At 41.8% G+C, this 17,118-nt stretch overlaps 1 protein-coding gene across 2 annotated transcripts; it reads left to right on the plus strand.

Moving 5' to 3' along the window:
* The first annotated feature begins 333 nt into the window (after positions 1-333).
* On the plus strand, positions 334-16,737 carry fbxl5 (F-box and leucine-rich repeat protein 5). 2 transcript variants are annotated; one of them, XM_076278467.1, is made up of 11 exons: positions 336-497; positions 2,925-3,140; positions 4,644-4,739; positions 5,093-5,288; positions 5,742-5,924; positions 7,647-7,772; positions 7,967-8,115; positions 9,077-9,159; positions 9,374-10,126; positions 13,650-13,798; positions 15,143-16,400. In XM_076278467.1, the coding sequence occupies exons 1-11, from the start codon at positions 414-416 to the stop codon at positions 15,217-15,219; spliced, it is 2,112 nt and encodes a 703-aa protein (XP_076134582.1). In that variant the 5' UTR covers positions 336-413; the 3' UTR covers positions 15,220-16,400. The 2 variants fall into 2 exon arrangements, with proteins under 2 accessions (XP_076134581.1, XP_076134582.1); XM_076278466.1 differs by having other exon boundaries at positions 334-497; positions 13,650-16,737.
* Positions 16,738-17,118: the final 381 nt, after the last annotated feature.

Raw genomic sequence — 17,118 nt, forward strand, 5'->3', positions numbered from 1 at the left:
TGTGTAGGTTAGCGTACTATGACCAACATTTGAATTTACTATTGCTGCTTTTTTTTCATACCCTACCAGTTTTAATCATGACTCAGAATGAAAGTTAGGCTACTTGTCTTATGTTCCCTAATGTATCTTACAAAACAATGTAAAGTAATGTAAATATATGAGAACGGGTTTTCAAGAATAAAGTTACCCAACTGAAAGTTATTCATTTATAAGTTTACCTTTCGTGTGACATCTCAGACGCGCAAAGTTGCACGTCACAAGAATCTATTTTTACCTTGAACAAACACGTAGACGTAGATAGATCTAGGCGGCTAGGTCTAGCTTCTAGGCTAGCAAGTTTTCCATCGCTGAAGTCTTCGCCGTCGGGACCATACCATAGTGGAGTTTTTAGTTTGTTGTGGTATGGAGTGAAGATGGCTCCTTTTCCCGACGAGGTGGACGTTTTCACAGGCCCACACTGGCGTATGAAACAGTTGGTGGGTCTGTATTGTGAAAAGGTATGGATTGCATTGCTTAGAACCAAAATATGCGTAAGGCTTAGGAAAACAAATATATCAAATGTTGTATAACGTTACCTATACGCCATCAGGCAACTCGCTCATGTTAGCTAACTTCAACTAGCATGTCGATGATGGGTGTAATGTTAAGGTGGGACGCCGTTGGTCAAATAACTAAGTTATCAGTTAAGGTTTTCTGGACATTTGTATATATTGCCTAACAAATTATGGCTTACAGTCTGTAGTGTTACTATTGTAATTGAACCTCGATGTAAACATGCGTAACGTTACGTTAGCTGATAACCAAGCTAACCAACAGCCAAATGGCTAGTCAAGAAAGTGAAGATAAACCAAACAAATCGTTACGAATATAGTCAAGATTGAATTGATGGGTTCTTATTAGTGATAACGTTAGGACCTACTATCTTAAATTCGAAGTGTTGACTTGTGTACAGTTTAGCCAGCTAACGTGATGAGGCTATCACAGTTACCTAATTCAGCGACGTAACGTGAAATGTCAGTCTGAAAACGATAGTCTGCTAGCCAGCCTTAACACTGCAGTCACCATTCAAATGGTTGCGCAAATAGCTTGTTAGGCAAGTTGTTAATTTACAGTTTTGCTCTGCAAAAGTGGTTAGTCTACCGTCTTGGTTTTAAAGTGCTTTTGTGTACGTCTGGTGGGTATTCTGTAAGCAGCAACTTGCAGACGGACACGTTAGCCACGTCCACCGTTTATACATCAACGTTATCGAGATCGGATAATGTTTAAGTACTAACTTGAAACAAGTGAAAGACATTAAAATGGTTGAATGCAATTCATAGTTAGTCTTTCATTGGATCTTATTCTGAATGAAAGATCGTAAGGCATAACTGTTTGTGCATGTGTCACAGTTATTTGACTACCTTAACGTCAAGGCAATGTGTTGTTGTTGCAAGCTTACCAATTTTGCCCAGTCTGTCAGGGGGCTTCTTCTGGTATTCATACCATTTTGACTTGCCGTTGACGTTAGTGGCTAAAGTCAGCTGTTTGGGTTAACTGTCTCATCTGAAAAGGTCCCTTGATCGTGAATTTGGTGCATGCACGCCTAGTTACGTTTTACCAACAGTATACTTTTTGTGTGGCCAAATTGGCCAATTAATTGACATGGAGGGCAACAGACTGAGTTGTTCCCTGCGTGAAAATATCATGTTATTTCAAGATATGATTTTTTTACGTTTTTACAAGATATTTATCACGTTTTTACATGAAAATATCACATTATTTCAAAGTAACGAAACTAAATGAAACGAGGCCACGAGAGCTCATGGCTGGCATAAATGATAACTAGTCGTCTCTGAACTTGCACCCTGACTGCTATTAGACCTACACAGTGCTGCTTGATGAGTGTTTGTTTTGTGCATGTGTCTGTGTGTGTGTGTGTGTGTAGGCTACGTGTGCGTGGTCAATTCCCAGCTGACTGAGGAGCAGCGAAGAGGGATGAACAGGGATGTGTGTGTATCGGCAGAGAGCCGCTGAAAAGGAGGCCGATAGAGAGGTTCTGTGCAGGATAGCCTGCTCACACAGCCTGATAGTTCTGCTTTATCTTCTTATCAACACAATAAATAAAACTTTCGCTAACTTGACGCAAGAGGGAGAAAGGGCTTTGATAAATATGCGAATCTTCACGCAATGTGGGTAAATGTATAGAGCGCTCTAGCTCGGTAGCCTGCAGGTCATCGCAGTCATTCTAATAAGGCTGTGGGGAAGAGACGCGGGGAGTGAGAAGTGAAGCGCTGCAGTCGCACAGTGCAGGCTGCTGGAGAGCACAGCAGCAATAGCATGCGCTTTTTGAGATCACACTACAGTAATCCTCCCGACTCTCCCGATTGCCACTCCGCTGCACAGTGCAGAATATTCTGGACAATGCATAGGCTATAGGCCTATAACAATATCATCCACCGTGTTCAATAACGAGAATGTCTTAAACCAAGCTTAAAATAGAATTTGATTGAGTCGTTTAAACGAGCATATCCTATTCTTGCCTCTCGTTTCGTTTAGGTTCATTATCTTGAATAACGTGATAATTTCATGTAAAAACGTGATATGATATTTTTACGTTTTTACAAGATATATATTTGAAATAACATGATATTTTCACATTATAACGTGAAAATATCAATATCATGAAATAACGTGATAATTCTATGTAATAACGTGATACGTATCTTGTTAAAACGTGAAAAAGATATTGTTATAACAAGAAACTTCACGTAATTACATAATACTGAGCCTTTTTATTTATTTTAGTGTGGCAGCAATACGCTTCCGTAGTTCCCCACTAACGTTAAACATATTCAAGTGCGTTAAGTGTATTACACTAAAAATAAAAGTTAGGGTGGCTTGGTGTTGACACCTAAAGTAAGAATCTAACATTTCTTCTGTTGCAGCTCTCGAAAACCAACTTCTCCAACAACAATGATTTCAGATCGTTTCTGCAGTCACTTTGTGCTACCTTCAAAGAGTTCAAGATGCACGAACAGATCGAGAATGAGTGCATCATTGGACTGCTGCAACAACGCAGCCACACAGTATACAATGTGCACTCAGACAACAAGCTTTCAGAGATGTTGTCACTCTTTGAGAAGGGACTCAAGAGTGTCAAGGTGAGTCTGTGCCATTTGAAGTATGCTGTTGGTATTATGCTTTCAGGCCAAATCTTATCAGAGCACCTTACTGAGTTTTTGGCAGTCACATTTCTCACATGATGTTTATTGGCTGGGTTTGAGAGCGGCATAGTTTGCTGGTAGTGCCGGTCTTTCTGTTATGCAACTGTCTAAAAAAGACAGGGTGTCAGTGAATGGTTATGTTTTCTTCCCATACTTTTAGCGGGTAGGCTAGCATAAAAAGGACAACCATGTGTCTATAATGAAACGTCTTATATATGAAATAAGAATTTGTTAACATATGTTTATGAGAATATATGGTTCACCATAATCATCTAGGAAGGGCCCAGCATTGGTGGTAGTTTGCTTTTCATATTTCACTACACCTCTATTTCTACACTTCTATTTCTAGTGACTGTCACCATGACTAAGGGAAATCAAGCTGCAGTCAGTCTGTTTCAATCCAGTGTAATCCATTTTGTTGGCACCTTTTTTTGCAAGATCATTGAGGTTTTATGATCTGGGAGTGTAATAAAAGTTACATTTGTGTTCTAAGGGTTACCAAAACTCTCGTGGTATCATGGGTTTCACAGTTTGTGTCCATAACCAATATTATGGTGGCCGTATTCAAGATATCCGTACATAAACATGCATCTATAGCTATTGTGACGGTGTTGTTCTTCACCATTGGCATGATATACAAAGGATAAATTAGTAGGCTATAAATGTAATCCTTTGTAATTTTATCACATTGGTCAGATGTTGGGATGGACTGTGTGTAGCTGTCTTCAATCTCAATGTTTTGTCTTGTGACAATTGTGTTGAGTTACCTAAAAGCATCTGAACAGTGCAATTGTGTGAATTGCCCTGCCACCCCGTATCCCCCCCCCCCTTCCCCCTCCCCGTCCCCGGGGTAATTTCCCAGCTTGTGGTTGGCCAAGCCAAACTCGGCACATCCTGTGAGTCTCTGTGTTGAAACAGGAAGGCAGATATAACTTCAACATGAATAAGCAGCTTTATTAAATTGTTTTCAGTTTATTTTTGTTTAAATCTTCTGCTTGCAACTTGAATGTGCGCAGGAAGCCAGTCAGAAACTCACATGTTTGTTTTTGAGGCAGTTTGGGCTCCAAATTAGATTTGTAGAGAGGAGTTGCTAAGGCCTGCATGGCAGAGTTCAAATAGAATTCAGTGTGGTGGTGTGTAAACTGCCCGCCTAAGTCTGAGCTCTCTAGTTTGTTTTTTAACTGACTGCAGTGTTCACAGGACTCTACCTCTGCAGTACGTTTAGCGTACTGTACACAACAGACACACGCAGCTTCCAGTTTTTGTTTCCTATGAACATATGGAAGAAGTTTGGACATAGGGCTTGGATTTTTTTGGTGACGAAGGGACTTGTCTAGAAAGTGCCTTTCATAGTTGCATAATGGGCACACTCGCTGAATCACCGAAATGTGGCGACACGATTTATCATGTGTTTGATTGATGGTGCGTTTGTCCCTGCAGAGTGAGTACGAGCAGCTGAACTATGCCCGACAGCTGAAGGAGAAACTGGAGGCTTTCACTCAGGACTTCCTTCCCCACATGAAGGAGGAGGAGGAGGTATGACAATATGTTTGTCACTGGAACCTGGTGACATTCAGCCTAAATTAGAATAAATTGGATGCCTTTTGTGAAAATGGGCATTTATAATTGTGTGGATGTGAATGAGAAATGGAACTGAAGATCATGGAGTTCCCTTTTTACCTCACTTATATTCGCATATTGGTTTAAAACACTCCAAATTTCTGTGTGAGGCATTACTTTTTCCATGTGAGTGTAAAATTTGAGACCACACTCACACGTGTGCAGTGTGCACAGCGTTGAGAGTCTCGTGTGATGTCCATATATATATATATTATCAAGCAATGCCAGTTATGGCTGTGCTGACGTGGTCGCTGCCGTTGGTGCTGTAGGTGTTCCAGCCCATGCTGATGGAGTACTTCACCTATGAGGAGCTGAAGGACATTAAGAAGCAGGTGATTGCCCAGCACTGTCGCCAGCAGCGCTGGGACTGTGCAGCCGAGGTACTCAAAGGCTTCAGCCTGCTCAACCAGGCCGAGGAGCTGCACAAGGCCTTCAAGTACTTGGACCACGAGAAGACAGATGACGGTGAGTTGGGCTGTCTGTGAAGTGGAAAGACAACCGACAAAGGATAACAATAAAGATAGTTAAAAATAAGTACACAGATGAAGGTAGAGTGTGTAAAACAGAACAATGTTATTCATTATATAAATTAATATATAGAATATACTGTCCATAACCATTTTGATATGGGATAGCATGGGTATGGCATCATGCCAGCTAAGAAAATCAGGTGATGGCTAAAACCTCAAAATGTTTCTTCAAAAGACTTCCTCTTTAGATGTGTGATGCAAATAGGAATATTTCCCTGAAGTGTTCTAGCATCATCACTGACCGTCAGGAAACTTTGAACTGGTGTTGAAATGGCCTATGAAATGTCCCTCTTGCCCCATGAAGAGTGAGTTTGTTTTCACAGCTGTACTTAGCCACACAGCTTTTTTCTGACTATGTGTGTTTTCTCTCGTCCACCTGGCTGGGCAGAGTTGGAGAAGGGGTCCGGATCGGCCCACATCTCCCAGCTTCCCGTGGAGGTTCTGCTGAAGCTGTTTAGATATCTTGGCCCAGAAGACCTGTGCCGCTGCGGGCAGGTTTGCACCACCTGGTCAAATGTTGCCAAGACTGGCTCTCTCTGGAGGCACTTATACCCAGTCCGCTGGGCAAGAGGTAAGGAGAGTTCCCTGCTTTTTTTTAGTTTTGCATAAATATAATATATAAACTGGATGCTTACATTTGACTGAAATGGGTGAATCCAAACTGATTACTGAATGTACAGTGTTAGCCCTTGGATACACTGAATTGTGTTGTGTGTGGGTGTGTACACGATGGCTGCATTGAGCTACTGTAGCTCGATAGTGTGTGTTTGTTCACACAGCTGACATTTTTGCTCTGGCACTGCCAGCCCTATATCTTTCTATATTGAACCGCTGAACTGCTTGCGGCTTACCTTGCGTGTGAAAAATAGGTTCCACGCTTGAGCTTTAGATGAGTCAAAGCTCTATCCCTGGCAGAGTAAGTGTTACAGCCCGCATGCAGGAGGGATAGCCTATTCAGCTTTTCTTTCTGTCTCACGAAAGGAGCACACACACCTGAGAAAGACTCCAGTTGTCTGATTTTAAGTTTCTTTGTTCTGAATGTAGGCTAACAACTGAAGTAGGCCTAGTCTGGTGCCCTCTTCCTCTATCGTGCTTTCGATTTCGAGTTTTGACAATGAGCAGCAGGAACAAATTGAACCCACGTAAACAACAATATAGGCCTGCTATCCGTCAGTTATGCTTAAACCCCGTTTTTTAATGCTGCCTAACAGAACATCCAGCTGAACTATAGTTATGAACACTACTTTAATCATTTCCATATTTAATTTTACGCACATATTTAATTTGCAGGAGTGCAGTGAATCATCGGTTTGTCCCGCACCCGCGAACGCACCTCTCTCATCCCGCCCGCTCCCGCAAAGAGCTTTCAAAAGTTATCCCGCGCCGCACTCTTTTGCGTCGGGACCCGCGGGTCTACCGCGGGAGTGCAGACCTCTATTTCACACGCACAAAGGGCTTTACACATAGAAGTTAAGACAGAACAAACAATTAGAAAAATATCTATGAGTTAAATTAGTCCATTGGTTAAATTTAACAAACTAAAATGTCCATGGGCAATGATGACTCTTGGCATGAACAGTGCACAGCATGGTGTCATATACAGACCAACCCAGTAGTATTGCTGGCTGTCTGGAGAGCTCTTGAAGCTTATGGTAGCTCTTTATCTCAGTGGAGTCACGTTTATGTTAACAGGCATTAGCCATATACACAGTGAACAAGTTTAACTACACAAGTAAATACAAACAATTGAACAGAACTGACGACTCAACGGTCTTTGTGTGGATCTCGGATCGTCTCTGACATATCCGCAAAGATGAAGGGTCACCACCTCACTAAACCTCTCAAAGACTGAACTGCTGGTCCTCCATGCCAAACAAAAAGCTTGAAGGTCACTTTGGATAAAAGTGTCGTCTAAATTAATAAATGTAAATGTGATCTGTTAGTATGGGGCAAAATCGAAATCAGCAGGTAAAGTAGATGCCATGCACACTCAGTGTGTCTAAGGGCTTGCTATGTTTTTTTGTCCTAATTACTTTTTTTTCTCTTGAACTATTTTTACTTTGAAGTAAATAAGCCCAAATTCCAAGCCTTATTTAGAATTGTTAGTCAGCGTTTCATTGTGCTCACATAATGAATTAGAGCTTCCACCCCTCTGAGCTGGGCTTTGCATGGGCCCGTATTGGATCCACCGTACTTGTCTGTGCAGCTGGCCCCCTAGCTATTTTATCACTAAGTTATCACTGCACTCACACACCCACACTCATTTGTGCGTATCTAACGCCATGTCTCCTAGGCGACTACTACCACGGCCCCCCCGGTGAGCTGGATCAGGATCCAGAGGAGGAGTGGGTGAAGAACCTCAAAGACGAGGGTCGAGCCTATCAGGAGTGGGATGAAGATGCAGACGTGGATGAGTCTGGTGAGTCCTCGGCCTCTGCGTTACAGTCGAGCGTACTGTGTTTTTTGGCAATATCAAAGTACCCTGGTTATATAACTAGTGCCTGGTTTATTAAGTCATGGCTGGGATGGCTTTCAGTTGAATTCCTACTAAAGGAAGAATTGGCCACCATCTCACAGTGGAGATATTGATTTTACTCTGTGTTATCCCTGTAGAAGAGGCCTCAGAGGAAAGTCCAGCCATTAATGCAGTCCAGCGAGAGAAGAAGCTGTTGAATGGGATGATCCAGAACCTTCTGCCCATCGTGGGGTCTTCCGTCAAGTCCATCGTCCTGGCATACAGCTTCGCTGTCTCCAGTAAAATGGTATGTGGACCATTTTATTCCCTCGGAGCACTGTTTCAGTCAGGGCTTCAAACCAAAAATACAAGAATTATACAAGAATTATAAATACAAGAATTAGATGCGTTCCGCATCTGCATTTCATTAGATGCGTTCCGAGCAGAATCAGTATTTTAACGTTTTGCGTTCCACCCTAAAATGACAACCGGTTAGAACCAAATGAAAAAAACGGTTAATAACATTCCATGTATGGCTATGTAACATGATAATATTCAGATGGCATAAAAATGTCTAGCCTATCTATTTTACACACAGACTTGTTGGTTTCAGGATCAAACAATAAATGCTGCAACACTGGATTTTCTTGATGCCTTCCCATCTAAGCACAAACGTTTAAATGAGAAACTATGTCATTTTAATGCTTGCTAATAGCTATACAGGTTACAGTAGTATGAAGTTAGCTAGCGATTTTCAACATTAGTTCTAGTTTACATGATCGAATCAAACTAAATTAAATTCCAATTAAGCACAATATTTACCTCCTCTGGTTGCAAATGGGGACGGGAGACACATTTCAGTTTAAGGTTAACTTTATAGAGACATTTTACCATTCACTGGCTGCAGCCAGTAAGTCCACTATCCAGACTCCAGTTATCCAGTTATCAAGCAGAAAATATTTTAATCATTGTAATAATAGAAGATTGAAAGAAATAACATTATTTACTAGTTACCATTCTTTCAAATACATGTTTCTGTTCCAGAACATCAGTATCAAAATTAAATATCAATATCTATCAATAGCTTCTGATTTTCATTTTTGTTCCATGAACTGGTTCAAAGCCTTGGCTTCAGTTCCATTACGCCCATCTTGAATTTCCCCTTGGGGATCAAGAAAGTATATCTATCTATCTATCTAGCTAGCTAGCTAGCTACAGTTCCATTAGGATTTTTGTATGTTGAATTAATACTTTCTCAATTGTCACAGGTTCGCCAGATCCTCACCCTTTGCCCCCAACTCACCTACCTGGACCTAACCCAGACTGATGTCACCGACTCTGCATTCGACAGGTAGTTCTTCTTCTTTCTCTTCTCGTTAATATCTTGCTCACTGCAAGGAAACATGTTGGATGGATGTTATTGAATGTGCCGTGAATGGTGTCAGCAGTTCCTCCCTACAAAGCTTTATTTGACGAGCTACACCATTTAGATGTCCACGTATCTGACATAATGTCAAATGATTATTTCTGATATGTGTTTTTTGCTCTATTTCTGCTGTCTCCAGTTGGGCATCTCTGGGTGCATGTAGCTCTCTGAAACACCTGGACCTGTCTGGCTGTGAGAAGATCACAGACCACACTCTGAAGAGGCTTTCCATGGGCCTGGGTGACCTGACCTCCTGCTCCCTCCCCATCAGGAGCCCAGAGCGCAAGGCCAAGCTGCTGGCCGGTCTGCCATCTCCCATCAAGCTCCAGCACGAGGTCCCCCCCAACTGCTCCAACGGCAGGGGCAGGCAGGAGCTCATCTTCAAGAGGAGACCTGGCGGCCGAGGCAACGGCTTCGGACCGGCGCACGTTTGGGTGCTGGACCCGTCCGAGCTGGTCGACATCGAGGATGCGGCTGAGTGGAGCCGACGTGGGGGCCCGGCATTGGAGGGCACCGGCAGGCCCCTGGAGATGCAGGTCGTCGGGGAGCAGTGTTGCTGCAGGAGGAGCCGTAAGCGAGGCTTCAGAACTGGTAAAAGCAGCAGCAGCGGCTCCCCCTACTGGCAGCAGCAGCCACTGCAGCATGCATCCTACACAGATGCACAGTGTGGCCACTCTACCTGCTGTGGCGGAGACACCGCCCTAAGGACTTCAAATGGGGCCCAGTGCAGTCCTCCGGCCACAGGGGGCAGCGCTGGGTTTCGGACTAAGTGCCCTGCAGAGGGCCAGACTTGCCCCGGGCTTGGCAAACAGACTGACAAATCAGACACCTTCCGCTCTCTCAGGTTCCTCAGTCTGTCCGGGTGCTATCAGATCACAGACCTGGGCTTGAGGTAATGTACTTTTACACTCGAGTTATGGTTCAGTTTTTTTTTTTTAGCAGCAGTATAGAGTTTGGGTCTTAAGCTTGCAGGCTCAATACCTAAAAGACATCCAACAAAAATCCAGAAAAAAAACAGCCCAGATGGCATGAATAAAGGTTCACATTTGACGATACAGGCTATGTGGCGATATTGAACATACATAGTACCGGTACTGTATTGACAGGTTATTTGCAAGTCAGTGTGTGCATCTGTCCTTCTGAAAAAGTCATCAAAATGAACTGGAAATACAGTGGCTTGCAAAAGTATTCTTTAATAAATGGAATCTTTGTCCATTTAGTTTGGCCTTTTTAACAATAATTTACAAAAATCCCCTCTTTAATGTCAAGGTGAAAGCAAATTTAAAAATATATAATGCAAAATAAGTGATTGCATAAATATTCATCCCCCTTAAAATGACTGACCTAAATCAACAGCGGTTCTGTCAATTGGTGCTAATAGTCTCACAATTAGTGAAATGAGGATCGCCTGAGTGCAGTGAATGTGTATAGTATAGTATAGCAATATAATGACACCTGCATCTGGAAGGTCCAGTCACTGGTCAATCAGTATTCCTGGCTATAATTCCACCATGAAGACAAAAGAACACTCCAAACAACTCAGAAAAAAGGTTATTGAAAAGCATAAGTGAGGAGATGGATGCAAAAAATGTTCAAGTCACTGAACATCCTCTGGATTTCAGTGAAATCCATTATTAAAGAACGTAAGGAACATGGCAAATGTGCAAATCTGCCAAGAGCAGGCTGTCACCACAAACTGAAATTTGCTTTCACGTTGACGCTAAAGAGGGGATTTTTTTAAATTGGTGTTAAAAAGGGCAAATTCAATTGACAAAGATTCCATTTATTAAAGCAATAAGAGGGGAAATATCCAAGGGGGATAAATACTTTTGCAAGCCACTGTAGTTGCCTACAAAAGTGGCGTGGTAATGTTCTACCAAGCAATCACATGCTTTTAAATGGTTTCTTTTAAGAAATATTCTAAATATCAACTGATGTCTAGTGCTGTAGCCTCCCTTGGGACCAGTTATGGTTTGATGAATTGTCAAGTAGGAATTGGAATCTCTTTTACTGTAGACGATCATGTCAAGGACACTTAATTCTATCAGGGATCTTTGCACGGCAATGCCTTTTTACTTCCAAGTTTTTCATATGATCCCTGTGAACGATGTTTCCTTTGAGAGCATTTAAGGCTATATTATGTGCCTCTTACACAATGCCTCACTAAGTATAAGTATCCCATGAGGGAAATTTGGTCTCTGCATTTATCCCAATCCGTGAATTAGTGAAACACACTCAGCACACAGTGAACACACAGTGAGGTGAAGCACACACTAATCCTGGCGCAGTGAGCTGCCTGCAACAACAGCGGTGCTCGGAGCAGTGAGGGGTTAGGTGCCTTGCTCAAGGTCGGGTTCGGCTTACTGGTCGGGTTCGAACCGGCAACCCTCCAATTACAAGTCCGAAGTGCTAACCAGTAGGCCACAGCCGCCCCCAACTACTTCAACTCTTCAACTTCTGCTGTCCGCTGTACAGATCAGTTAAAAAATACAGTTCTTTTTCAACACCTAACACCTCTTTGTCAAATTTGGTGAGGTTTAGGTTCAAAGATGTGAAAATAGTTCTAGAGTATCATTCTTCTACATCACAGTCTACGGGTAGGACAGGAACAGGAATACTCTTTACCAATGGCCTCAGTTCAACAAAGCTGGAAATTCGTAAATTGTGAAATGGGCTAATTTGCCTAAAATGTCTCTGAATCTTTCTGATGACACAACCTTGAACAAACTTGCGAAATGGAAACAACAATTTACTGGTGGGTGTATGGAAGGGGGGAAATTGGCTGAAAATGCCAATCAAAAATCCACTCTTACTGCATGTAACATTGTCATTCTTTCATATTCTTAGCTTTGTTGCCCAACAGATGATCATCACTGACTGAAGTATGGTGTTTCTTTTTTTTTTTTATGAGTGTGTTATCTGCATAATGAATGTAAGATGACTTAGGACTTGTGAACTTCAGATTAATTAGTTATGAACTAGAGTGGAGGGCACCGAAATTTTTGGTGGTCCTGCCTCGACTTTTCTGACTCGTTTTGAATCGCCTTTGACTTCTCAGGGTGGCTGGCAATGGGCGTACTGTAGTAGGCTACTCAAACATGTCCTAAAACAGGGGTGTCAAACATAAGGCCCGGGGGCCAGATCAGGCCCGCCAGCAGGTTTCATACGGCCCCCCAGATGTTTTGGGTAGGAAGGGGAAAATAGAAAAAAAAAGATAGTCTTCAACAATGTGTAATAAGCAATATTTCTATGATACATTGATTAAACCTAGCACTACAAACCATCCTAAGGAAGTTTGAAAGAACTGACATGGAAGTAGGTTATTTCAAGAGAGAAATGGCATTATACATGACAGTAGCACATCATTTGTACTTGTTTGCTTATAAGTGGATATATGGTAAAGGAGTATATCAAACAACACTCATACCCATGTAGAAAATGTATAATGACCATGACTATAACGGCCCTCACAAGGTCTCATTCCAACAAATCTGGCCCACTATCTAATATGAGTTTGACACCCCTGTCCTAAAACAACCCTTAACGTTCGTTTTCAAAACTGTGCAACTCACCGAGTGGTTAGTGGTGTTCGTTGATGTTCCAAAACAAGTAGCGTAGCGAAATACAGTTTCTGTCGTCTTTTATTTGGCATTTTGTAAAATCCCATTGATTTCTGTTGGAAGACTCATTGCACGTTGATATTACTGCGCCACCGTCTATGCTTCAGGCTCACAATTGAGCGGAAGTTTATACGCGGTAAAAATAAAAACTAAAAAACTAAACTAAAAATAGTTCCACAATAGCAAATAAGACGGCTGGAAATCATACATTGCGCCGATATATTTGGTTTTAATAATCAACGAACACCACTAACCATTCGGTGAGTTGCACAGTTTTGAAACCGAATGTTAAGGGTTGTTTTAGGACATGTTTGAGTAGACTACTACAGTATGCCCATTGCCAGCCTCCCTGAGAAGTCAAAGGCGATTCAAAACGAGTCAGAAAAGTCGAGACAGGACCAATCGTCAAAATTTCGGTGTCCTCCACTCTAGTTCATCCAAAACAAACCAGAAAAGGGCTTTAAAGTGCTAAAAAACTGAATTTTCCTTTAATAGAGATGTGCTATGTACTTAGTTGACTAGGAGACCAGTTTGGAAATGCATGGAGAGGTGAAAGGTCTTTTCTTTTTAAAAAAGGTGAACTAGGCAAGGAAACATTGGTAATGCAGGGATGTTCCTCAGACTGGTTGCTCTGCTGCTTAAATATGTATTTGATCTGCTCTGAACAAGTTCTAAACCTGTGGCATGCTTAAAACGTTATACCTCTAGCTGACTGTGTGTGTTGTGTGTGTGTGTGTGTGTGTGTGTGTGTGTGTGTGTGTGTGTGTGTACACGTGTGCACGCTGTCCCCTCCAGGGCTCTGTCTCAGCGTGGAGGCCTCCCGGTCCTGGAGCACCTGAACCTGTCGGGCTGCCTCTTCATCACTGAGGTGGGACTGCAGGAGCTGGTGTCGGCCTGTCCGGCACTCAACGACGAACACTTCTACTACTGTGACAACATCAATGGTAACTCATCACTTCACATCACACACACAGACTTTTACACATCTACTTATACACCACGTGTTCAGCTCTGCAGGGTGGTTATGCAGGTCCGAATTTGTGTCTGACCTGAATGAGTGCACTGAATACCGTAAAATCCCATTGTTCCTTGTTGGTGCCCCCCCAATCCTCCCCCACCTTTCTTATGCAGCCCTTGCCACTTAATCTACTAAACCCCTGTCCCCCCCCCCCCATAAATGCACAAATAGGCTGACACCAGACATAATTACACTGCATTTCTTACTTCCAGTAACTATATGCATGTGACAATAAACTTCCTTGTATCCTTGTATCATGTCACTATACATCAGTTTTGGCTTAGAGGTCAAAGAGGATTGATGTATAGAGCACATTCTGAAATAAAGCATACAAGAGACATTTGTGCTGTAAAGCTTTTGTAGATGATCAAAAAGTGCTGTATAAGAAGTGTGTAGATAAGCACTCGTCACATAGGCTTAATTTTAATCTGCCAATGCCAGTTATGTGACTCCAGTCATGTACAGTAAGATTTATCAAAATTGCCTAGTGTTACTATTTGAGGTTAATCAGAAAAAATAGTTCCAAACTATTAGAAGTAGAGCTGCACAGACTGTTTAGCCTACTTGATCACAGTGAGTTCCTTTTGTGACCTCCGATTTGGAAATTATCCTCATTCTGAGAATCAACACCTAAGTGATTGCATCATACTGATCCAAATGGTCACTAAAATAAATAAATTACTGATAAATTACTATTGCTGTGTAGCTTATCCCATTTGGGAATATTGCCATTTGCATGGTTTATTTTAAGTGTTACTTTGTGGGTTGGTAACTGTGAGTCATTGAATCAGTCAATCCATGTGTTGTTTTGAAATGACTGTTAGAAGTAGCTGGTATTGTCTAACTTTGCCCTTAATTGCCAGCATGCTCATTTATAGAGTTCCTGTCAGTGAAAGGTAAGTTAATGGAAATTATTTACATTGAACTCTGTGCACATGCCTGTACATTCTTATAGTTACTCTGTGGCTTCTGACCTAGACACTTTCTGTCATGTTTAAGGTAAGTAGTGACTTGAGTGACCTAATGTTTTCATTTCTAGAACTGTTACATGCAGATGCACATTCCACACGAGATGAAGTTGTAGCTTCAAAAGAGGACTCTGTGTCCTCTCCACATGGTGTCAGAATGTTTTTGTTGTTGTGGTTATTGTTGTAGAACATGCATAGAACTTAAGAGGTCAGCTGTGCGCAATTTGTTTCTGTTGAAAAAGGGGCCTTTTATGTCTCTCTGGCGCCCCCTAATGGCTGTGTCTTGCCACATCTCTCTGCAGGTCCCCACGCGGACACGGCCAGCGGCTGCCAGAACCTGCAGTGTGGCTTCAGGGCGTGCTGTCGCTCTGGAGAGTAGAGTCCGCGCCCTCTTCCTCTCCCCTGTGTGTGTGCTCTCCCGTAGATCACTCTCGCACCCCTCCTACTTGTACGTGCACTTTAATCCAAGGAACACCAATCGGCTGTGTTCCCTTTCTTTGAAGAAAATGGTTTTCCAATCTGCTAAAATTCCGGAAATGGCATTTCCACTTGTATCTCTCGAGAAATTTCCTTTCTAAATGGAGGGAGAGAATATCTGTATGTACAGATCGTTTGGAAGTTCTGTGAAGGTGTTATAACTGGCTCCTTCTGTTCTCGTTTATGGTGGGGTTGAGATAGTGATATCATCCTAGAGTTTGGGGCCTTCCTGCTTAAAAGAAACTCATCACTTAACATCACTGAGTTCAGTTTTTTTCCCTTAGGGACCCTTTCCATCTTTTTTTTTCACTTATTAATTCACAGCGTAGGTTGTATTTTCTCATAGAGTTCATAGATATGCAATAGGTGACCATTTTAAACCTTCCGTCATCTGTCACACAGATAGTCAGCCCCCTTCTGAGATGCGATTGTTAAGCCCCCTATTAGATACACGCAAACCATTCCCCTTCAGCTCAATATACTGTAGGTTACATTTTAAGATGGGATCTCAAGGAATTTGTGCTGTCTTAATAAATAGGGTACTAGTCTAAATTCTGCCATCAACTCATTTCCAAATTACCTGCACACCCATTGGTGTGTTATAATGTCATAGGCTCAGTTTCTGGAGTCAACCAAATTGTTTTTCTCACTCCATTATCTGGTTTTGGATGATCAAATCATCAAATGATTTGTCTTGTTTTTGAACATTTTCAATGATTGAATTGCACATCCGGCTCTAAAGCAGTGTGTTGATTCCAACTGAATTGGGCAACATTCAAAATTGAAATGTGTGATTTAACAAAAGTTGATTTCTGGTTTCAGGCCAAGTAAATGTAATCATTTGTGAAGCACCATTCATGGGTTCAGAATTAGAATACCTAACATAAGCCTATCATTCAGCTTATGCATGGGGAAAAACCTGTTTCAATAAACCATTTTAAAAGCTGAACAACATGATGTCTTGGTTGACTTTGTCACAGAGTTCCATGAGTGAAGTATCACTCTTCAGTGAGTCATATTAATCTCTTCTCTGTACATGCCTGATTTTAAGTTATTAGACATATGTAATGGTATATAGAACATACAAGCCTATACTGACCCAAAATGGTATTTTAAAAATACTCTTTTTCTCTATAATTTTCTACAGTTGGGAAGATACTTAAAACAGAAACCTTCAAGCTGGCCAAAGTGTAGTAGTCTATTGACTTACAGGTAGTCTACATAAGAATGTTAATCAGTGATTCCAGTTGTAGAAGATCAAGTCTCGATTGGGAAATGTTTCCAACACTTTCATTGCAACGGGCACTAACTTTGAAATCATTGGTCCAGCCTTACCAATCACATTGATCAGAGATTCCTAATGTTACTTCCTACTTCGCCTAAACTTTACAAACTGACAATAAACAGAATCAACAGTCAGGAAACAATGTATGATGGTCTACCTTTGCTGTAAATAAATCTCTGCATTTTCCCAACTGCATTTTTTGACCATTGCAGGTGTTGCTGCTTCTGTTTATCACAGTAATTTTCGGTTTCATCTTCCCTTCTTGTCGCTGATTGGCCTAACATTTTTTGAAAACTGGAAACGGTTATGAACTATTGTGTTCCAGACTAGATCTTTCTGAAAGAAGATCTAGGTGGGCAGGAGGAACATCAGAATGTCAACGCCAGGCATGATTAGAGCAGTTACACCTCAGATATTGTGATTGTTGTTTTGGGTTAAAAAATATTCTGAGACACTATATTCATGCAGGTCTTTTGACAGAACTTGCTTCAAGTCATCAATTAGCAGTAGATCAAG

The sequence above is a fragment of the Alosa pseudoharengus genome, unplaced genomic scaffold (genome assembly GCF_046254945.1).
Source record: "Alosa pseudoharengus isolate Yale_2024_CS ecotype anadromous, Long Island Sound unplaced genomic scaffold, YU_APseudo_1.1 YU_APseudo_1.1_scf_11, whole genome shotgun sequence".
Classification (NCBI taxonomy): Eukaryota; Metazoa; Chordata; class Actinopteri; order Clupeiformes; family Clupeidae; genus Alosa; species Alosa pseudoharengus.